This window comes from Onychomys torridus, chromosome 1 (assembly GCF_903995425.1).
Source record: "Onychomys torridus chromosome 1, mOncTor1.1, whole genome shotgun sequence".
NCBI classification, from domain to species: domain Eukaryota; kingdom Metazoa; phylum Chordata; class Mammalia; order Rodentia; family Cricetidae; genus Onychomys; species Onychomys torridus.
Genome location: NC_050443.1, coordinates 92,793,256 through 92,816,541, shown reverse-complemented (window position 1 = coordinate 92,816,541; position 23,286 = coordinate 92,793,256). Strand labels below are relative to the sequence as shown.

Below are 23,286 nucleotides of genomic sequence, written 5' to 3'. Positions count from 1 at the left end.
TTGTCCATGGAGCCTTCTTACCAGGTCATTGTTAATAAAAATTAGTAGACATGGTTGAGTTCAGCTTCACATAACCTGAGATGAAGAGAAAAAAAAAAGAAAGAAAGAAAGAAAGAAAAAAGAGGGAAGAAAAGGCAAAAGGAGAGAGGATGGGAGGGGAGAAGAATGAAAGAAGGATATGGACACATGAGTAACCACAATCATCCCTAACAATGATGATTTACGTAAATGGCTCCTCCGCTAAGCAGCATCCATGAATTCTGAATTTGGAGTGTGAGGAGGCTTATAACACTGTCCCTATTAATACTGGAAGTGGCCCATGGTGTCCTGGGGACCCTGCAATCTCAGCACTTGGATGTTAGGGCAGGATGGTCAGAAGTTCAAAGCCTGGGCTGCTTGAAACTTTCTCAAAAACAGAAAAGATACTAAAGATGCTGGTAGTGGTGTGCTCACAGCCCTCTAATCTGAACTGTTGGTGGTGGTGTGCTCACAGCCCTCTGATCTGAACTGGGGAACACCAACCAAGAGCCTGCAGAAGCTGTGCTCATCTGTGCAGCCCAGTAACAGGTAAGGTCTGCAGGCCTTTCCCTTTCCAAATCCAGACAGCATTTCTCTTCCTTTCTCTCCTCGGCAACAAGGCACTGCTACCCTGTGGCCTCTCTGGCCATTCTGATTTCAATTTCAAGCTCAGTTTAAGAAGGAACTCATTACCTCAGGAAGAAGACTAGTACTAGAGATAGATAGGGGACCCGAAGGCCCTACCACTCTCGGTGGGCTACACAATGTGGCTCTGAGCTCCCAAATCCTTCCTCTCCCAATCCAAAGTACAAAATCACCTTCTTCTCGGGGCCATTAGCTACTCAGTCCTGAAGGTCCCTGCGGCGCCGGCCAAAGGCTTTGGAGCCCACATTGGTGGGCACAAAGTTGTCCTTCACCATACCCCCTGACCTGCTCAGCAAGCCCGCTAGCCGGTGGGTCACACAAGTAGCAGTGTTGCAGGATCTCTTCTGGGTAGTGACACTGATATTCAGGATGGAAAAAGAAGATAAGTCTTGTTAGTGAGGGCTGGGGAGGAGCCTACCCCCTGAGAACTTCATCCCTTAAACATACCACTTAACAGTAAGTGTTTCTCCTAAGTGCATTTACCAAAGTCGCTCAGGAAAATGACCCGAGAGTCTTTGCCAGAAACTATTCCCCAAACCACCACCAAAAAATAATAAATAAATAAATAAACAAACAAACAAACAAACAAACATCTTACCTTGCTGAAGCTAAGAACAGCATTGGCAGCATCATCTCAGAAGTGCTTATCTGGTCCTTAGCATGCTGCTTGTTGCCATAGCTACACACAGAGATGGTCCATCAAGCCCCGTGCCCAGCTCACCTGAAGCTAAAGCTCATTCCTAGGTCCTGGCCACTCCCAAGTTTCAGAAGTAGACCAAAGCAATGATCGCTACAACTCTGATTCTTCCAGAAAAAAAAAAAAAAAAATGAGTGAGATGGAAGGGATGTGCTTATTTGGGTATTCAAAAGCAGGAAATGAGCAGTTCCCTAAGTGCTCTAGAAGGTTCCCTCACTGTCTCTTACCTCAAAGGTGGCCTATGACTTCTGTTCTCTCACATTCTCAGTCACTCGGGAAGCTGCTGTTGCCAGCTTCAAACCCAGAGAGGAATGTGCATGCAGCAAGTGAGAAAGTGGGAGCAAGAGAGGAAACCAGGAAGGACACAGAAGCTCTTGGTGGCACCCTGGACACTTCAGGCCCCTCTGCAAGTGACCTGCAGTGTTCTTTTCTTGTCAGAATTTCAAGTCCGAAGTCCATTAGCAGAGAAGGTGGGAAAGTTGTTTAGCTCTCGACTTACATGCCCAGAACTTGTGTATTTAGATTCCCATACCACCAGGGGCTGACCCTGTGGGCAGTCAGCGGGTTAACCCCCTCAGGGGACCAGACGTTGGGACAGAGGGTGGTAGGAAGTCAGCTCACACAGACTCCATTGGGGAGGGTTGGGGTGCGGTGGGCCAGGACTGTGCGGGGAAGGGAAGAGGAAAAGGGGGACTCTTTCTGGCATTCCATGTCAGTCTTCCATGCTATCAGGGGTTTCTCAAGGGGGATGCAGGTCAAAACATGCTTTTCCCTGGGGCAGTGCTGAAGCTGGACCAGGGTTGGTAGCTGATCCTGTAACAACATGCACACCTCTAAAGATGCTCTGGACCTACCTCAGACACTGTTCTGCCTGTCCCAGACCCCTCGTACCCTTACAGCTTCTCCTTGCCAGTGTGAAAGAACAAATCCTGAAGCTGCTGAAACTTCTTGCCATTCTGGTCCATCCTCTGGCATCACACTTACCTGCCCTACTTGAGCCCATGCAGCGATGTATCCCCATAGGCTCATGTCCAACTCCCACAGTAAGCGATTCTACATCTCCTCATTCCCTTTCCCAAGAGTTTTCAGGAGAAAACAAAATTTTAACGTGTCTAACCAGTATGAGTCCCTCTGGTGGTATTGGAACCTCTGTCATCCATGGAGGCTGGGAACAGTTAATTAGTTCCTTGGACTTCCGGTAGCGTCTCCGTACCTCTCTGAAACAGTTCCTCCCGAACGTGTGGAGGCCAGGTGAGGAGGAGCCTTACCTGGAGCTCTCAGCCTCCTGCTCCTCCTGCTCCAGCTTCCTGGCCTTCATCAGCTCGTAGTAGTTCTGCACAAGAGCAGCCAGCAGGAAGCGCTTTTCCTGTTCGCTGAGGGTAGCCAGGTCTACGTTGCTCTCCAGGGCTGACCTATGGAGGTAGCAAACCTAGGATAGATTCTCATTCCCTGCCTTTCTCCACCCCAAATAAGCAGCCAAGCTTCCTGATCACCCCCTGTTTCTTCCCTAGGGGCTTAGAGCTCAGGTCAGGAGGCCAGTGCCCACAAGAGGGCGCTGATTTACCAGTAACCAAGTAGGGGCTTTGGAGCCACAGAGGTGACAAGATCCCCGGCAGTAGGAGTGTCAAACTGCACTCTTAGTTCAAGCTAATTTACCTGAGAGGTGCTGCCTGGAGGCTGCTGGCCAGGCACAGGATCCATATGCTGCTGAGAGCCAGAAAGGGAAAGAACTTCCAGAAGCCCATGATGTCTCTGTAAAAAGAGAGTGGTCCACTGTACGAGTACCATAGACCCAGGTTCTAGTCCTGCCCCTGCCACAAGTGCCCTGCTAACTTTTCTATCACCTGCCCCACCACTGTTCCGTTGTTTGCCAGAGGGCTGTAGGGAATCTCCAAAGCTACAGTCTAGTGAGTGGCTTGATAGAGCAGAAATGAGTGGGGGAGGGTAGGTGTGGTTTGCATTCGCCTTCTGAGTTCGGAGGAGGGGCTACAGGCACTCATCCGCCCCAGCACGCCGCAGAGCACGCCTGCCAACGCCCCCTTGGCTCTCCTCGGTGAAGACAGCAAGAACCACCCAGAGCTCCCTGACATAGATTTGCTGTACCACTGCTTTGGATTTCTCACAGGCTGAAATTTTTAAAGCCACCTTCTCTGAGCAGTTGCCCTGGGGAGGCTGGAAAGGTATCTTGGAAAGACATAATCTCTCTCCAGCTGCAGAACTGAGAGAATTTCTTTTTTTCGAGTCCCAGTTAAACTGTCTCAAAACCTCAGAAGAACTGTTTAACACCTGATGCTGGACACCTCTCCACGGTGCACCCTAGATGCTTGCTGGTGACCCCGGGCGCTAAAGGCTGGAAACGTCTGAGAGAAAAGATCGGTGCTCCCCAGCCCTAGATCCAAGGACCTCCCATCCTAAAATCGGATAGGGTGCGGCAAGACCACTTCTCCCAAGGAGGAGCTATACAGACTCCTAGGTGAGGTCGTCCAGCTTCCAGAGGGGCTTTGTACTGCTACCGGTGTGCTCCAGAGTCCACTCATCCTAGCTAGGAGAAAATGCCACGACCGCACTGACTGATCCCCGGCTGCAGGAAGGCAGAAATGGATATGGGGTGAAGAACCTGGCCCGCACAGGGAGCCAAGTCAAACTGGTCTCGTAGTGGCGTGCGCCTGTAATCTGCAACCTCGGGATGCTGAGAAAGGAGGATCTTAGCGCGTTCAAGACCAACCAGAGCTATACAAGGAGTTCCAGGCCAGCCTGAATTACTACAGTGTGAAACATTGCATCAAAAATAACAACAACAAAGTGGACAAACTAATGGGTTGAAAAGTTAGTTCCTCACCTGGTAACCCGAGCGTTGGCACAACGAACGTTCAGAGCCAAGTGTCCACAGGAGAAGAGCACACACCACACGGCTGTAGATGCCTTGTCCTCAGAGTCCTGGTCTCTTATTCTCTGGTGGGGGGGGGGGGTGAGAGGTGGGGGGATCCTCATTAGATCTCTCGACCAATCAGAGCTCTGACCGAGCTCCCATAGCGTTTTCCGTCAGAGCTGCACTCCTGCAGCAAGGAAGCAGCAGTGCACTCCTTCTTGTCTTTGCCTTGAGGTCATTGCTGAGGAACAGGGTGGGGATGGGGTAAGGAGACTGAGGGAGAGTGGATTCTCCAGAATGTGTGAGCAAACTGGAGAGAGTTTGGCATCAAGATCTCTTTAACGCCTGAACTCGAGCGTACAACCTTTCGCTGCCCCCTCCAATGGGGGCCTGAACCTCCTGGAGGGACTCAGGCAGGGTGAGCCAGCCGCAGTCCTGGGCTCTAAAAGGACTTCAGTTAGATACAGCCAGGAAAGTGACTGCTCGGGAAGGAGGGGGTCCTGGGATCCATCAGGGGACTTCTGGCACGCCAGTCCCCAACCGGCATTCTACATTCTTCGCATCGCTAGCCTAAAAGCGGTAGAAACTAGAGAGTATAGGGGAGCAGGGTAACAGGCTAACATCGGGGATTGGACATTCTCTTCCCACGCCAGACCCTCCAAATCCTCCCCCATCCAAACCCAGGACCTCGTACTGCCACGGTGATTGTAGGTTAACGCACTTCCCCGCGCCTCTGGCGGCTTTGCCAAGCTGTGAGGCTGGCGCACCCAGTGCCCAGGTCTCCGCTCCCTTCCCCTCCCCGCATCTCCACTGCCCTACTCTGCAGAGAGTGACAGCTGAGCCAGGGTCCTGCACCCACCACTTGAGCTGGCGCTGCAACCCAGGGGTCTCTAGGGGACTTTCACACTCGCCCATCCGCTGGTCTGGACCGCAGGTGCCTTTAGCATTAACAGAGCCACTGAGGAGTGCTCAGATTCTCTTGCCTCCAGCAGAAGGCTGTGTGAGCCCTAACCCAAATCAACTGAGCTCTGGCCAAAAACAACCCTCCATGCTTCTGCTCTGAGAAACAGGCATGGATCATGTGGACACCTTAAGAGACACATCACCACTCTACTACAACCATAGACGTCGATCAGCGCACACCCACGCAAAGGGACTAAGTATCTCCTCTTTTCTAAGCTCAGTTTTGTGAGTCCACATTGCCCATTCTCTCTGTTCTCAGGTGCGTGGAGAAGATAAAGGTACTCGAAAGAGAAATACCACCTACTCCCAAGGCTCCCGGCTTTCCCCTGCCATAGCTTGATTGCCACACGAGGACCCCCGCCCCCAAGTGCCCAAGGAGAGGGGACATTCCAGCATTGTGTAGAAGAGGATACCTGAAGCTTGTGGAGCTCCACACCTGGTGTTCAGTTTCTGGGAATCAAAGAGGAACTTGGGGTATGTTTGTCCATGTCCTCTGAGTCATTTTCCTGTATCAGGTGCTGTTTGTTGGAGCAAAGACAGATGACAACACCCTCCCCCAAAGAAAAAGCCCCAACTGGGAAACTCCCACTGTCCTCCCATCCTCATAAGCAATGCAGTGAGCCAGAATGGAAAGCAGTTCCCCCAGGAACTAGTCAAGCTATATGTAAGTCAAAGTTGCAGCCAGCAGAGGCACAGGGTGGCTTTGTAAAGAATGTCCATGCAGGGCACCCCACCAATGTTCTCTAAAGGATTTTCTTCACGAAATCAAGGTCTCTGCATCCATATGGCAGCGTTCACTTCTGTATGAAAGGAGAATCATGGATATGGCCTTTATTTGGAGGCCTTCTCTCCCAAAGTCCTGAAAACAATAAAGTGGCATCTGTGCCCCTCTTCTGGGTTTTGGGCCTGGAGAGTGGCTGTGGGCTGGAAAGGTAAGTTTGTGAGGTGAAGAGCATCTGTATCCTGCACCACCAGTCCCCACACTACTGTCACTGTTCTTGGAGTCCGGGAACGCTTGTGGTCCAGTCATTTCAGGCTGCATCATTCTCCACAGCGCACTGGCCATAGTTACAGGGAAGACTGCATGAAGACACTCCCACCCCCAGCTCTCCAGCCTGGCCTCCATCATCAGTAACATGCATGAGGAACAGGAAAGCAAGTAGAGGATTATATCAGGAATCCTGATCAGTCTCCTGAGAAGCCTCCAAAATACTTATTTGGAGGAACATGGAGCCTTTGAGGTTAGACTGGGAAACCCACATAGTCTTGAAAGACAATATCTACAACACCAGGACTCTTCAGAAGTGTGGAGACGGCTGCCAGAGCACATTCCCCAGATATGCACATGCTGTACACGTGGTCCCCAGCCTGGTGTTGACTAACCAGGGTGGAATATGCAGTAGTTTCTGTACAGGTTTCTGACATTCCTGACCCCACCACACACCACAAAAATAAGTATGGCCAGTTCAGCAAGTTGGTTATCTTCTTGGGAGACCCATAGGAACTTTTTTTTTTAACCTCTGTGCACCCAGAATTATTTGACCTGTTTTTTTTTTTTCTTTCTTTCTTTTTCTTTCCCTTACTGAATGGTGCATAGTATATACAGAACAAATTGGTGAAGTCAGAAAGAGTGAACCAGGGAACACTTCCTGAGGTCACTAGAGTAGAATCAGACAATGAATTCATAGGCAAATTAAACTGGGTTGTAGACCCCATTCAGAGCCATTAGGCAGAAACACACATTGCTGGACCAGAGACATACACCTTTTTATTTAATAAGAGAAATGGGTGTACTGAAGAAACTTTCTGGAGTCTATTGCCAGAGGAAGTACTAAAGGCTTCTCCTCGGGAGAGTCCACAGCTTGAAAAGCAAAACAAGGCATTTTCTCTCAACCCAGCTTGGAATCATATTAGTGAATGAACAAGAAGAAAAGTCAATACAGTAATTTGCTTTCTAAATGGAGGAAATTGCATCTTGATTTCCCTGGAACTGGCCTGAGCTCAAGCTGTCTAGCATCAACCTAACTAGCATAAAGAATACTTTCCTAGGAACATATCTGGCTAAAAAAAAAAAAAAAAAAAAGAAAGAAAGAAAGAAAGAAAGAAAGAAAGAAAGAAAGAAAGAAAGAAAATTAAAAAAAAAAACCCTTCGATATTTTGATGTGAGCTTAAATATTACCCAAATCATTAGTTTTAAACCATGGAAAGGCTTGGTACAACTTTGTGCTGTCTGATTTGGGGAGTTTTGAAAATGTTTCTTTGATGGTTAGTCTGGACTGTCAACCTGATGGGGTTTAGAGTCACCATGAAAACAAGCTCCTGGTGTATCTGTGAGGGAGTGTTCTAGATTACAGTGATTGACAGGGAAAGCCCACCTTGCACCATTTCAGGCTCTGGGTCCAAGGTCCTCAAAGGGAGCAGAAAGCCAACAGAGCAGGAAGTGTATTCATGTTTCTCTGCTTCCTGACTGGATGCAATGTAACCAGATGCCTCAAGCACCAACTGCCACCTACTTCTCCATGAGGGAAAATGCCCATTAAAATGTAAACCGTAATAAACCTTCTCTCTTAAGTGGCTTTTTGTCATGGCAACAGGAATAACTAATACAGTATCTTAACTAGCTGTTCGCCTAACAAACTTCCTAGAATGAATATTCCATATCAGGTTTCCATCAGTCAATGTACATTTATTGAGGACCTACAGTGTGTAGGCCATTGTCTTAGACACAGGAATTCATAGTGAATTCAAGAAAACTCCTGTCCTGACAGCCTTGTATCACAGTGATAGACTTTAATACAAGTCTGTATACACCCTATTCTCCAAATGAAAACAATCCTCCATATGCTGTCATTACAGTAACCCCTGAGTCAAATGGGTATTTGTGGTATGCATTACTGACACCATATAAATACTACCCTAGTTCAGGCAGACAGTGTAGTCTGGTAGCATTGACTCGGCCAGTCCCTCTTTCCATTAGCCTCGTTCTTTCTGCCTGTTTATTCTTTTTCCCTGGATCCCATTTGCTCATCATCAATTTACTTTTTTTTTTTTTTTTTTTTTTTGGTTTTTCAAGACAGGGTTTCTCTGTGTAGTTTTGGTGCCTGTTGTAGATCTCACTCTGTAGACCAGGTTGGCCTTGAACTCACAGAGATCAGCCTGCCTCTGCCACCTGTGTGCTGGGATTAAAGGTGTGCCACCACCACCCAGCTACTCCTTCATTTTTATGGAGCTAGTTCACAATTATGGATTACTAGTGGTTCTTTGGGAAGAATTCTAGATCAGAAATCATTTTTACTGCACATTTCAAAACTGTTCTCTAAAATCTTCTATCCCCAGTGCAGCCTTTTGTTGTTAAAGACTCATAGGCCTCCATCTCCTCCTCATAAGTGTTCTAAAGTGCCTTAGGATGTGCCTCGGTGAGGTCCTCCTCATTCATTGTCTGAATACGCAGAATACTTGCAATCTCAAGTTCCATGCTCTTCAGTAGGACACTTTCTTGTTTTCTTTGATAATTCTTCTCTCTCTCTCTCTCTCTCTCTCTCTCTCTCTCTCTCTCTCTCTCTCTCTCTCTCTCTCTCTCTGTGTGTGTGTGTGTGTGTGTGTGTGTGTGTGTGTGTGTGTGTCCACACGTGCCTGCTGCCTACTTGCCTGTCTGTCTCTCCCAACTTTGGAGGGGGTTTCTGTTGTTTAAACATATCCTTTTTTAAACTCTTTTAATCATATTTCTAATTTTCAAGAGACTTTTTAATCTCTCAATAGTCTTCTTTATTGTTTGTTTGTTTTTTAAACAGTTCGGTGTATCCCAGCTCTCTGGGAGTATTGAAAACAGGTTATCTGGTTAATAGGTTAGTCTTTCTTTGTCAGGGGTGGTCTTTACATTTCAAATTCCTCTCTGCTGATGCCCATGTAAGAGAGGGCAGGGAAGTACTAAGTTGTGAGGGCACTTGCTTATATGTGGACTGCAGTTTAGAGTTACCAGGTGGGAACTTGGACATGGGATTGGGTAAAAACTTCAAACTACCAGTTGTTTCAAGGCTTCTGTTTGAGTTTCTTTTAGAGGACTCTTCTAAAAGAGTCCTCTAACTTCTTGTGTGGAGCAGCAGGGTGGAGTTCAGAATGAGGGGTAAACCAAAAAGCAAGGGAAAGGGAGTTGGGAGTCTACTATTTGTTATGGTAATTCTCCATCATTTCTAGGACCCAGCACCCTGGAAAAGTGAGGCAAATCCAGAGTCTAACTGTAAGCCACTCCACACTCTCCCAAGCCCTCTCCCACCCCACCCCACACCTCCCACCCCCACCCCACACTCTCATCCCCCACCCCCTACTCCCATGCCCAGGCTTGCCATCACTTTACCCTCCGCCCATGTGTAACTGCCTACAGGGGAAGCCTCTGCTCCAAGCCCTGAGCTTTTCTGAGGGGTTTGCCTCCTCATGTCTTTTCTCACTGCACCACATTTACAGCAAGAGCAGGCATCTGTACATGTTTTCTCTTTTGCCAATCCAGGTGAAAAGATTGGCTTAACAGGAGGAGATGCAGCCTTCACAGAGCCTCCCAACCCCTGGGTACTTTTACTTCAGCGGGGTCCATCAGAAACCCCTCACCCACTCCCCAAGCCCAGAGAAATAAGGATCAAACTAACATCAAACTAACAGAAGTCCCTTCTGGAGAATATTTTTTAGAGTCTGTGTCTGCCAGAGGATAAGCGAAGCACAGTGGCCCAGACCCAGGCTGGTCACTCTGAGAGGTGGACAGTCTCAAGTGAGTGACGTCAGGAATTACTCAGGTTATTTCCTCTGAGATGATTCAAATTTTTTCTTGGCTCAGACTCACAGAACCCAAAGTGACTTCTCCCTCTCCGAGTCTGATCAGAAAGCACTGTTTCATGATACAAAGAAGGCAGAAATACAGGTCCTTAAACTTCCTTGTCATGCTAATTACAGTAAAATCATCAGTGCTCTCAGATCCTGGGAGGTTTTGTCAAGGTAAATTCCCAGTGATGCTGAAACACCCTTTGTAAAGGCCCTAATGGATGGGCAGTTTCTTCTTAATGTTCTCAGTGACTCCGAGACACTGCCAAAGGAAGATTCCTAACAGTGTGCTTTGTCCTGAGTATGGACCCAATGAGCTAGCCTGTTCACCTCCACATTGCTGGCTCCTGCCCCACCACTTCCTTCCTCAGAGAACCTCAAAGGGGTGTTTTTGAGTCTTGATGGGTTCTTCTAGTCACTGTCAAAGTTTCTGCATCTAGCTGACTTTCCACCTTCTAATTCAAGGCCAGCCAGAGAATAGTAGAATCCTGCTCTGTAGAAGTGATAAGAACAAATCAAAGGTGAGGAGAGAGATTAGAGAAGCTTCCTACAAAAGACTCTGAAGTGCTCCAGTATTAGCCGGTACACTGCCCTGTTCTTATCTCTTCCGGGCCTACTGTGAGCTGGAGAAGGAGTTTTCAAGAAGAATCCACTTCAACTACTTCCTTCAGTGTTTCTGTGATGTCAATGTGAAAGACTAGGAGTTAGACAGACTTCCTGGTAGGCAGACAGACAGGAAGACAAGTGGCTAGATAATAAAGACAATGAACTTCTAAGATGGCTGGCTTCCTCCTCACCCCTCCCACCTGAGACAAAAGCTGAGCAGCTTAAAACAAAGGCCTTGTGGGTTTTTTCTTCTACCAGTAGGTCTCCTGCTGTTAGAACAACACAAGTTCAAAGCCTGTTCAGGACATACACAATAGTTGTGGGCCAATCAGCCATCCTATCTGTCTTCAAACTGACCAGCCCTAAATTAGGGGAGGAAGATTCTTGAGAGACTTCAAAATCCCCAGCCCTCAAGAAGAGACTGAGTTTTTTGCTTCCAAGTCCCCTCTCTGCTTTGCAGACAGTCTTTCTCTGTGTGCCTACTGCATGTGGATGTTTCCTCACCCTCATCAAAGCCTCTCTTCAGCTACTGATTCCATCTGCGCCTGTCTTCTGTCTTTGAGATTGCTCCTCTGCTACCTATTGGGCTCAAGATTCTTCCTCCCCAATCCAGTAGCCAATAGCCACATGTTGCTCACTCTTTAGCACATAGCTACTGCAAATGAGAGGCTAAATTCTTTATTTTACATGATTTTAATGAAGCTAAAAGTAAGTAGTGGCATGTAGCTGGTAGTTAGCTTAATGGGCAGTACGGTTCTTTCTACTGCATAGAGATGTTAAATACAACTCACACAATGTAACTCCCTAGTAGTCAAAGTCTGCCTCTTAAATTTATTAGCAAATAGCCACAGGCAAATCAATGACACTTTTGTAGAAAATACACTATTGTAACTCCTGGTCTTCCTTTATAATACACTATTGTAACTCCTGGTCTTCCTTTATAATAATTTGCCTGTTTCATCAGGTTGACATGGAGATCAAGTAAGATATAAAGTTCTTACAATAGTGTACAGCAAACAACAAGCACTGAATAAATGCTAATGGCTATCTTGCTTTGCGTTTCTCCAGAAGCAAACCCTGACATAAGAATCTGGAGGGAAGTCATTTGCATTGTACCAGTGAGGATATGAGTAAGTGAGAAAGAAGGAAGACCGGCATTACAGAGCACTAAGGAGGGGATTCCTGCTTTAGGCAATTGGTGCTTAATCCCCAGGACATCCATCCCTTGGGCCACAGTAAAAAGAATGTCTCAGATTTGCCCTACCCATCCTGCATGGCTAACCTCTGCGGACACAGAAATCCCCAGGCAGGTAGTTTAGGTGCTTTTAGGGTAAGCTGTGTTGCAGGTGGCAATGATAAACACTGGCAAAGCAGCAAGTCAGTCTTCCACAGATCATAATACACACATCTGCCACTGCTGACCCATCCTACAAACAGGCAGGATTAAGTTCCCATCCAGAATATGCTGTGAAAGATATTGGCTTGTGATAGCCTGCTGTGGCTTCTCCCAGATGTCAAGGTCTTTTAATGCCCTCTTAGTCCTAGATCCAGTTCCCTTCAGTACCTCTTGGAACAGCAAGCAAATACATAGGAACATCAAAGCCTTCTATTCTCTCTTGCAACAGTAAGTCAAATCTACACAAAGGCCTTTTGTTCTCAGGGAAATAGAAAGGACACACTGTTCAAATACTTAATCAGGTGGGTATCTGTGGTACTTTAAATAAGAATGGCTGCCAGGCGGTGGTGGTGCACACCAACCCAGCACTCGGGAGGTAGAGGCAGGCGGATCCCTGTGAGTTCGAGGCCAGCCTGGTCTACAAAGCAAGATCCAGGAAAGGCGCAAAGCTAAACAGAGACACCCTGTCTCGAAAAACCAAAAAAAAAAAAAAAAAAAAAAAAAAAAAAAGGAATGGCCCTCACATCTCACATCTTCATATATTGGAATACTTGGTCCCCAGTAAGTGGGACTGTTTGGGAAGGATTAGGAGGTGTGGCCTTGTTGGAAGAGGTGTGTCACTGGGAGTGGGCTTTGAGGTGAGGTTGCAAGATTCATGCCATTCCCAGTTAGCTCTCTCTCTGTCAAATGCTTGTGAATCAAGCTACAACTCTCAGCTACTGTTCCTGTGCCTTGCTTCCTGCCTGCTGCCATGTCCCTACCATACAGATCATGGACACTAACCTTCTGAAACTGTAGCCCCAAATAAATTCTTCAGTAAGTTGCTTTGGACATGGTATCTTATCACAGCAATTGAAAAGCAAATATGACAACATCCCAATCAGTCTATTATTTCTTATTTAGTAGACCCTATTCTCTCAAATCTCCATTTTAGAAGTTTCCTTTGGCCATGAAAGATAATTATAATGGTTTTATTTAATGTATATGGATTATCTTCTTTGGGTTAAACTAAGTTCTCACAAGTACTACTAAAAGAGTTAGTGATCACAGCATATATATGCATGGCCATTCACAATACATTTAACATTGTATTAATCTGGGTGCTTTAGCTGAATATAACAGAATCTTCTTAGCTAATTTAAATAGGACAGGATTGTATATAAGTTACTGGGTGGTGTTTTATTCCAGTTGTGCTATTTTGGCAGAACAGCTGAGAATGGGAAATTTAAAAAGAAGAAAAAGTGGTCACATTTCTGAGCCTTGGAAATATAAGATAAAGGTTGGAAACGCCCATCCTACTGAGTCATCAATGACAGAAGGCAGAAAGGCAAGCTAACTGACCACTTTGTGAAGCCTCTTTTATAAGAAGTGTAGTCCTGCTAATAAAGAAAGAGCCCTCATTGGGCCAGCAAGATGGCTCAGCATCTGCCTTCAAGCCTGATAACATAACTTCAATTTCTAAGATGCAGAGGGTGGAAGGAAAGACCTAATTCTTGTACATTGTCCTCTGACCTCTACATGCACACCATGGCACATGTACACACACACACACACACACACACACACACACACACAAACATAAATCTAATTTCTTAAAAAGCCCTCATGATCTAGTTACTCTCAGTGACTCTGCCTTTAACACTATTTCAAGACCTGAATCCTGTATGGGACACAGTCAAACTATGGCCATTTCCTTATAGTAACTGGATCTGGATGTTATATAGCCAGAAATAATGCATTTAGGAGAAACAAGCCTCATTATGAAAATGCTCTAGTAGGAAACTAGTCCTCATGGAGATTTCATCCATTTCCCCTTCCCAGGGTGATCCATGTGTCCCTCTTGGGGTTCTCCTTGTTAGTTTGCCTCTTTGGATATGTAGGTTGTAGTCTGGTTATCCTTTGCCTTTCATCTAGGATCCACTTATGAGTGAGTACATACCATGTTTGTCCTTTTGAATCTGGATTATTTCACTCAGGATGATATTTTCTAGTTCCATCCATTTGCCTGCAAATTTCATGATGTCATTGATTTTTACTGCTGATTAGCATTCCATTGTGTATATTTGTCACATTTTCTTTATACATTCTTCAGTTGAAGGGCATCTAAGTTGTTTCCAGGTTCTGGCTATTATGAACAATGCTGCTTTGAACATAGTTCAGCATGTGTCCTTGTGGTATGATTGAGCGTTTCTTGGTTATATGCCCAAGAGTGGTATTGCTGGGTCCTGAGGTAGATTGACTTCCAATTTTCTGAGAAACTACCATGCTGATTTCCAAACTGGCTGTACAAGTTTGTACTCCCACCAACAGTGGAGGAGTGTTCCTCTTGCTCCACATCCTTTCCAAGATAAACTGTCATCAGTGTTTTTGATCATAGCCATTCTGACGGGTGTAAGATGGTATTTCACCATTGTTTTGATTTGCATTTCCCTGATGAGTAAGGATGTTGACAATTCCCTAAATGTCTTTTGGCCATTTGAGATTCTTCTGTTGAGAATTCTCTGTTTAGCTCTATAATCCATTTTTTAATTGGATCATTCTATATTTTGATGTTTAGTTTCTTGAGTTCTTCATATATTTTGGAGATGAGCTCTCTGTCAGATGTGGGGTTGGTGAAGATCTTTTCCCATTCTGTAGGCTGTCATTTTGTCTTATTGTCTGTGTCCTTCCAATGCAACTCTTACTAAAGAATGCATTAACTGGGGGCTGGATTACAGTTTCAGAGATTTAGTCCAATTATCATCACAGTGGGGAGGATGGCAACATGCATACAGGTGTTAGAGCAGTAGCTGAGAGCTACATCCTGTTCTTTAGGAAGAGAGAGAGAGAGAGAGAGAGAGAGAGAGAGAGAGAGAGAGAGAGAGACTGAACCTGACATAAGCTTTTTAAACCTCAGAGCCCACCCCCAGTGGACATGCTTCCTCCAATAAGGTGCCACTCTGGATGACCAAGCATTCAAATATACATTCTTATTCAAACTACCACAGCTACCATAACCTTCTACATATTCAACTGTAATAGTCTCCTTAACTAGTACCCTGACTTTTACTACTTTGTTTTCCACATAACACTCAGAGGGATCATTTAAAAATACATATTATATACATTATATTGAGTCACTTACATTTTGACAATTTTCTACACAGTTAGGATAAAAATATACTTTCTCATAGCTTTTTAAGATCTACATGCTCTAGGTTTTGTAATCTGTGCAGTCATCCTCTTCCAGTCTCCCCTCATGCATAAACCCACTCTGGCTTTGTGGGTACTTCAACTCATCCACCAAGTCCTTTCTGTCCCCAGAGCGTTGGCACTTGCTCCCTGCCCTGGCCATAAATTGTTCTCATTAGTAGTTCTCTCTACTAAGATACTTATGGGACCACCAGAACATCTTTTGGGGTCTTTATAAGATGTCCTTATAACTGGTCAACGGAGCTCAGTTGTCAGCTTAGAAATAATTGTCAGCAACCTAAAACAAAAACAAAAACAAAAGACAAACAAAAAACAAAACAAAACAAACTTACTGAAACTGTAAAGAATTCCCTTCAATAGCTTTATGACATTAGTGTATTTCCTTCCCAGGATTTACTGGTCTTCAATGTTATCCCTGACAGGTAGTTTGTTCCTCCAGTAAAATACAAACTCCCTTCTTGAGTAGAATGCAGACTTCCTTCTTGAGCATCCTTCTCATCACCCAGAACAGTGCCCAGCACAAAGGTCAGTTGATCACATCTAAAGACGAATGGAAGCACATAAATGAGTTTCATCTGAGTGCAACAGACTGGACCAAAGACAGTACACACCAAAGCTGGAACCTAGACTTTACAGCACAAAGGTTCTGAGCTAAGTTTTGTTTGTAAGGTAATGACAGACTCTAGCTTGTGTATGGTCTACACTAGCATCAGGAGAACCACTCAGTGAAGACATTTCTAAAGGTTATTGCCTTCCATTCAGCAAAACCAAAGGCCATTCTTACTCTTCTATGAGATCCAACTTTGTAGAAATACAACTATAAAATAAAGGCGTTTCACACCACAGTGTGAATGACAGCAACATGAGATGTCATTGCAGGTTGTTTACTCAAACATCTTCACATCCTTGCCGCAGCCCCCTTGAACTCACCGTGCCTGCCCCCAGCTTAGCCTGTGACTCACAAGTATCATGTGGCAAAGTCCAGCAGAGGGCACAGCCTTGACCTTCCCTTCCTTTTCAAGACCTCAGATGTTCTCATGTGTCGTTCCATAATTGAGATCCGCAATTAGTCACCTCATCTCTGATCCCCACTTTTGTGTTCCAGCTAAACTCAACCTTCAGCCCACACAAAGGAATTGGACAAAAATGAGGTAACGGTTTTCTGTGTGAGTCACTCTGCCTGATTCTGTTCAGAGAGCACTGTAGGGTGAGCAGCCAGAGTCCAGGCAAATGTTTCAGCCATCCAAGAACTGGCAGGCTGCCCAGAAGACACTCACCTGATGATGGACTTGCCGGATGAAACTTAGAGGAAATGGTTCCCAACAGCTGCAGAAAGAACCTCTTGGCTCCTGCACAGCAACACTCTTCTCAATTAAAATCGCTGTCATCGTTCATGCTGCACCATGCAACCCTTTCACACAGTGTTCACATTTCTACAGACCTCCTAGTCTGGGTATTAAAGACAGGTCCTTTATGTGCAAGGGCAGCATCTCTAAGCCACTGTTCCACCCAAAGGGTCCCTTGCATAGTAATGGTTTGCAGACTCTGAAACGGAAAACATAAGGAGAGATGTCCATAAAGCTGCTCTTTCTTGAGTATTCAGAAGAAAGTGGTAAGTGGTTGGCTGTGTTTTCAAAAAAAATTTTTTTTGATTATTCCCAAGAGATCCTCCAATTCTTCCCAAAGAGGTTATCTCTCAGATGCTGTCAGCTGAACAGATTGGCAGCCAAGCAGAGGTGTTCAGAGAGGTCTCCAACTAATGCAGCCAGGGGAAAGCTGCCAGAGAAGCAAGACTCCTTAGATAAGTAAATTGAAGGATATTTGGGGGATAAAAATAAATCCTTTTTTTGAAAATGAAAGATGGAGAGTCGCTGTATATACAAATTTCCCGGTTCTGAACAGTGAGGATGCCAGGGCCAACTCTGCAGACCAATGCCATGAGCAGAGGTATTCTCAGACATGCTGGATGGCTTTTCCTCCTAAAGCATCTGCCCCACTCCATGACCACAAGACTTCCCCCTGTACAATGTTCATAATTATTTTGTTTTGTTCATAATCCTGGTGGACCTCCACTGGAACCTTTGGGTTAAGGGGAATTCTGCAGAAGGGTCAGGGAACCCAATATAAATACAGAGGTTGGCAAAATAAAGCTAGGATGTCTAGCCTACTGTCTGAGAGGATACTGTTTCAGATGTTTAGTTTCCAAAATAGTCTGCCCTATAAGAAACACAGGGATCAAGAATCCACTCAAGACCAAAGTATTTCAAGTCACAGATTACAGAACTCACTACAGAACTAAACAAAATATTGGGGGAATTAGAAACTGACAATTTCCCCTCCCAATATAGAGGGGTTAAGTATAGAATTTGGAGTGCTGACTTGATGGTGCAGTTGAGAGAAAGGCATAGTCAGTGAAGACAAACATGGACACTTTGGACTAAGTGTTCAGTCACAGGAGAAGAAAAGACACTAATGTGAGATCCTGTGCTACTGGTTCCTTTGTAATTATTGATGATCAGTGGTCTGTAAGGAGAAGCTCTAAGAATCCAGTGGTAGCCGAGCAGCTGGTGAGTAGGCTAATGACCTAATGACCATGGCAGTTTCAAGACCTGAAGGTGATAGGAAGGACTGTCAAAAAATGTGCTACCAGATGCACACAGAACTCTATGGTAGAGCATTTGCCTGACATGCACTATGGAACCTCTGTACAAGAAGAGGTAAGGAGCAGGGAGGGGAGGGGAAGAAGGGAAGGAAAGAGAAGAAATATGCTGCCTTTATGAGACAATTCTGTCATACCAGATTCACAATAAAGGGGGCAAAGAGGAACTAGAAGACAGTGGCAGAAAGGTTTTTTTTTTGTTTTGTTTTTTGGTTTTTTTTGTTTGTTTGTTTGTTTTTTAATCATTAAAGAACTCAAAAAACAAAACCCAAGTGACCCCTAGTACTGAAGAGTTCATGGACAAATTTTAAGTAACTGAGCATGCAGTCAAGAAGTTGTATATGTTTTATAAAATCTTGCTCCCAATTCCACCACAAATCTCAACTCTTCTGTCTCCCAATAAAGCAGCCTTGACCCTGAGCTTGAAAATATAACACTCATGTAACATGTGGGACAGGTAGCTCACAGCGTGGTGTGGCATACTCTTCCCCAGGGAATATAGCTTCTTTGTCATGGAGTCATTCCAGTGGCATAATAATAAAGTGTAAGGCAGCATTTACTACCTGAGCTAAGTGCTAAGTATATGCCTATATAACTCTACATACACCTAAGGTAAGTACTACACATACATGTTAGTGCATGTGTCTCAGTCAGGGTTTCTGTGAAGAGACACCATGACCATAGCAACTTTTATACGAAAAACATATCATTGGGGTGGCTAACTTACACTTTCAGAGATCCAGTCCATTATCATCATGGTGGGGAGCACAGCATTCAGGCAGACATGGTGCTGGCTACATCTTGATCAGAGGGCAACAGGAAGTGGACTGTGACACTAGAAGTCACTTGAGCATAGGAGAATTCACCCCCACAGTGACACACTGCCTCCAACAAGGAGAAACCTACTCCTACAAAGCCATACCTCCTAATAGTACCTCCCTTAGGGGGCCATTTTCTTTCAAACCACCACAGCATGTACAAACATACTTGCTATGTAGTTTACTAAGTATCTTAGCAGGTACTGAACATTTTTTTTCTTTTTTGCATAGTTTTTTGTTTGTTTGTTTGTTTTTTGTTTTTTGGTTTTTTTTTTTTTGTTTTTTTTTTTTTTTTTTTTTTTGGTTTTTCGAGACAGGGTTTCTTTGTGTAGCTTTGCGCCTTTCTTGGAACTCACTCAGTAGCCCAGGCTGGCCTCGAACTCACAGAGATCCACCTGCCTCTGCCTCCTGAGTGCTGGGATTAAAGGCATGTGCCACCACCGCCCGGCGCATAGTTATTTTTTAAAAAATAAAATTTTAAGAGAATATTTTCAAATAGCATTAATAAATAATACCCGACTGAGGATAATTTTTGTTTGTGTTCATTCTTACTGATAAGAGGTGAATCTCACAAATGGATTCTCAATCACCTAAAATACTGAGAAAATGAATTTATCAAGGTTAGTAACTAAGCTTAATATCTTGATTGGTTATAATATAAGATTCCCTGGCTTGAAATAAAAGATCAAACAGTTACTTTCCATTCCCAAAGGTCAGTCAATAACTATGTATTCCCTATAGGATCTTCTCTTACATCCTATCATCATAGTCCCCACTCTTCTCCACAAACTAAATATAAAATGTCCCTACTAAGCATATAATCTGAGCAACAGAATATTCTTGAATGTATGCCAAAACTAAACAGCTCCAAATTATATATATAAAAAAAAAAGCACATAGAGCCAAATGACCTGCTCTAAGTAGGAAGATGGTTTAAATTTCAGGGTAGCACCAATAATGTAGTGTGTGCTGTTTCCTTGATAACTAGAGAACACAGCTAAAAGGTGAAATAGTATTGGTGTCTTTTACTTCCAATGACTTCCTTAAGAAATTTGTTTCTTGTTCCCATAACTTTAGGTTCTGCTGAGGGATGTTAGGGGATCCTGGTAGACAGGAAGTGTTTATAGTTCTAGGGATTGAGTTCAGAGCCCTGCACATGCTAGGAGAAATCCTACCAGTAAGTTATATCCACAGGCCCAAAAGTAGAGATGTAGACTATATGAAGGACAACATGGTCCATGACAAAACTACCAAAGGATAGTGACTTATTAGCTTCAAACAGGAAAGTGACATGGCCTAAGGCCCTATGAGCATATGAATCAACTATTTGAGTATAGCTTTGAACAATGCATCAGCAGATATTTGTAAGGAGCCAGAGAACTTTACAGTTCCTAAAAAAAAAAAGTGTGGGGGGGTGGTTATTAGCCATCAAACAACTTGGTTGGTATCAGAAAGGACTTTAGCCTGACATATCCAGGGAGAGAGCAAGCAAACTGAGGTTTAGAGCTCAAGTAACATTTAGACATTTAAGGACATCTGGAGTGCCCCAATTTTTGTCTTTTGGGTGAATATATTCCTGAATTCTAGTGCATTTTTTTGTGCTTTATGGATTCTCTATTCCACTATTTGATAAATCACCATTATTGTTGTGACATCAAATGTAACACATAGAGAGCACATAGTTGTTGTTTCTACTTAGAGATAACTTCTGTGTTAGTCTATATAGTCATAGGGTAAATAGAAAACGGTATCTGGTAACAGAAAAGTCAGTAAGCCTAGTTACTCAGAATGAGGCTCATGCAGTTTTTTAAGAGACAATGAAAATTGGAGTGCTAAGATAAACACTCACCAATGAAATATTCATAGAGACAGCTGTTCTCAGGACAAAGATCTATGGAAAGTTAAAAGATCATGTTGGTGTGTTCCATTCAGAGTAACTTCTACCATGCAGAATTGCAGAAACTATACCTGTTCAGTTTATGGAAGAGAAATATTCAAAATGGCATAGCTAGAAAAACAAACCATGGATGTCTGTGCTAAACAAGTTGGTGGTGAAAAAACTCCATGGATGTCTGATCTGAGATGCATAAAAAACAAATAAACAAAACCTTACGGTGTCTTAGAGTTTTCACATACAGTCTTTTACAACCATTTGTGGCTTCAGATATTGTAGTCTGTGCTCAGACTGAAATGCAGAGCAATTTTGCCTTCAAAACCACAGTATTTGGTAATGAGTAGGTAACATGTGAGTGATAAGATAAGTTATAAAATAATTCTCAGAGTGCAATGTTCAACTTGTCTTTATATTATTTAGGTGTGATTTGGAGAAGGGAACAATGTTTTCGTGAGTAAATCAACTCATTTCATGATAAAGAGATGAATAGTCGAGTTACAACAGTGATAAATCATTTGCATTTGTGGCCACACCCTCCTCCCCACATCTTCTACACTCTGAATGCTTTTAGGGATTGAATGTTTGAACCTCCACCCTCATTCATACATACGTGGGAACACTAACTTCAATACGGTGGTATTTGAAAATGGAGCCCTTGGAAGTAAGCAGGTTTAGGAGCAATGATGAGGGAAGTGCCCATGATAAAGATATTTATTTGTCCTTATAAGAAGAAAAGACATCAGAGCTCTCCCTGTGACTCCATGTAAACAGTTGCTATGTGAGTTTACAGCAAGATGACATATGCCTACAAGGCCCAGAACAGAACTCACCTTCCAGTACCTTGATCTTAGACTTCTCAGTTTCAGGATTCACTAAAAACAAACTTCTATAATTTAAGTTGCCTACTAGGATATTTTGTTAGACAGCCCAAGAAGACTAAGATAAACAACATCAGCCGTAGTATTACATTCATTGTTATGCCTACCCTCTCGGAGTGATTTCAGTGTATTTTGCTGGCCTATACAGAACAAGCAGATCAATCCTTAACCACTATTCCTTGGCATGGTGAGTCAGGGAACAGTTGTGCTTAAATCCACCAATGAGTAAATGCAAGACTCTTTAATGGCATCCTGGAACTTGTCCAAGAGGAAGCATAAATGCCCTAGGTTCATTCACAGGTCATGATTTGTAATTTGTCTCTGGGGTTTTTGTAAAGAGGCACATGTTTATATGCAGATTGATGACACAGCATCTCTAACCTGCACTAAATAGGTTTGGTACAACATGCAGCACACTAAAATTCCTGTGGTGGATATATTTCCTAAAAGGTTCTTTTAGCTCACCACTCTCAGGGGCTTCACATTGTAAATCACAAGCTCTGCAGAAACTCACCAAAGAGACCCAGCCTCAGATATATCTGTAGGACCCTGTGATAGAGCTGACATGTGAGATTGTTTCCACAGACCAGTGGCAAGCAAGCTTTACCCTTTCCACAAATATCCACATTCTAACATGTGCCAAGAATTTTGGAATGTTCCTCACTTACTTTACTATTCAAAGTAAGCCCTGAAATGGGTATTCGTTATGGTTAATACTGAGGTTTGGCTTGACTGGATCTGGAATCAACTAAGAGATGTGACTCTGGGTGGGCCTGGGAAGGCAGCCCCAGGAAGGGTTAACTGAATGAGAGGACCCTCCCTCAGAGTAGGAAGCACTTTGCAGCAGCAGCCTAAAGTTGGCCAGGGGAAAACCAGGCCTGTCTCAATTCTTGCTGATGACTGCATCTATCTGGATGCTACAACGGCCACCATCCTTCACTGACATCAGAACCCATTCTTTGGCTTTCCCACACAGACTAAAGACCAGCAACAGCCCAGGGAGCTTTCAGTTGTGGGCACTCAAATGGGACTGCTAAGGCATCCAGCCTTATGAACTGAGCAACTAACATGATGTTAGCCTGTCTAGTGTGCAGATAGCCACTGTTGGATTTCCTACTCCCTATCATATAAGCCAACTGAATAAATCCATCTTCATAATATATATGCATTCTATTGATCTTCTTTCTCTAGATAACCCCAACTAATACAGTATTATACAATTTTATTAAAGAAAGAAAGAAAGAAAGAAAGAAAGAAAGAAAGAAAGAAAGAAAGAAAGAAAGAAAGAAAGAAAAGTAGGTCTCTTTCAGTGGCCAATGGCAGGAAAATCTGCTTACTTTTCCAAACACTGAATCTGTTTACTGATCCCAGAACTGGATCATAACAGGTCCCTGCCTTTATCTGTAAACACTCTCAATTAAAAAAAATACATATATTTTTTGTCATGAGGGCATGTTTAACTTTGTCAAATATCTTTCAGTATCTAAGATAATCATGTACTTTCCGTCCTTACTATTAATATAGTGTCTTTGTTAGGGTTTCTATTGCTGTGAAGAGACACTATGGCCATGGCAACTCTTATAAAGAAAAACATTTATTTGGCATGGCTTCCATCTTCAGAGGTTTGGTCCATTATCATCATGATGTGACATGGTAGCATGTAGGCAGACATGGTGCTGAAGAAGTACCTGAGTGTCCTACATCTTGACTCACAGGCAACAGGAAGTGTGGTATGACTCAGTGGGCATGGCTTGAGCATATATAAGACCTCAAAGCCCACCTCCACAGTGACACATTTCCTCCAACAAGACCACACCTACTCCAACATGATCACACCTCCTA

At 44.0% G+C, this 23,286-nt stretch overlaps 1 protein-coding gene across 1 annotated transcript; it reads right to left on the bottom strand.

Moving 5' to 3' along the window:
- Window positions 1–860: 860 nt before the first annotated feature.
- Window positions 861–3,105, bottom strand: LOC118577222 (calcitonin gene-related peptide 2-like). Its single transcript, XM_036177328.1, has 3 exons — window positions 3,017–3,105; window positions 2,629–2,772; window positions 861–1,020 (listed from the first exon to the last, which is right to left on the bottom strand). Exons 1-3 carry the CDS (start codon window positions 3,103–3,105, stop codon window positions 861–863), a joined length of 393 nt encoding a protein of 130 aa, XP_036033221.1.
- Between the last annotated feature and the right edge of the window lie 20,181 nt (window positions 3,106–23,286).

What these genes read in the sequence shown, in the direction of transcription:
- LOC118577222 (XM_036177328.1), bottom strand. Translation starts at nt 3,105, where the DNA reads ATGGGCTTCTGGAAGTTCTTTCCCTTTCTGGCTCTCAGCAGCATATGG. An exon ending in CTCCAGGCAGCACCTCTCAG is followed by an intron (nt 2,773 to 3,016) that starts GTAAATTAGCTT and finishes CTACCTCCATAG; the next exon opens with GTCAGCCCTGGAGAGCAACG. An exon ending in CAGGAGGCTGAGAGCTCCAG is followed by an intron (nt 1,021 to 2,628) that starts GTAAGGCTCCTC and finishes CCTGAATATCAG; the next exon opens with TGTCACTACCCAGAAGAGAT.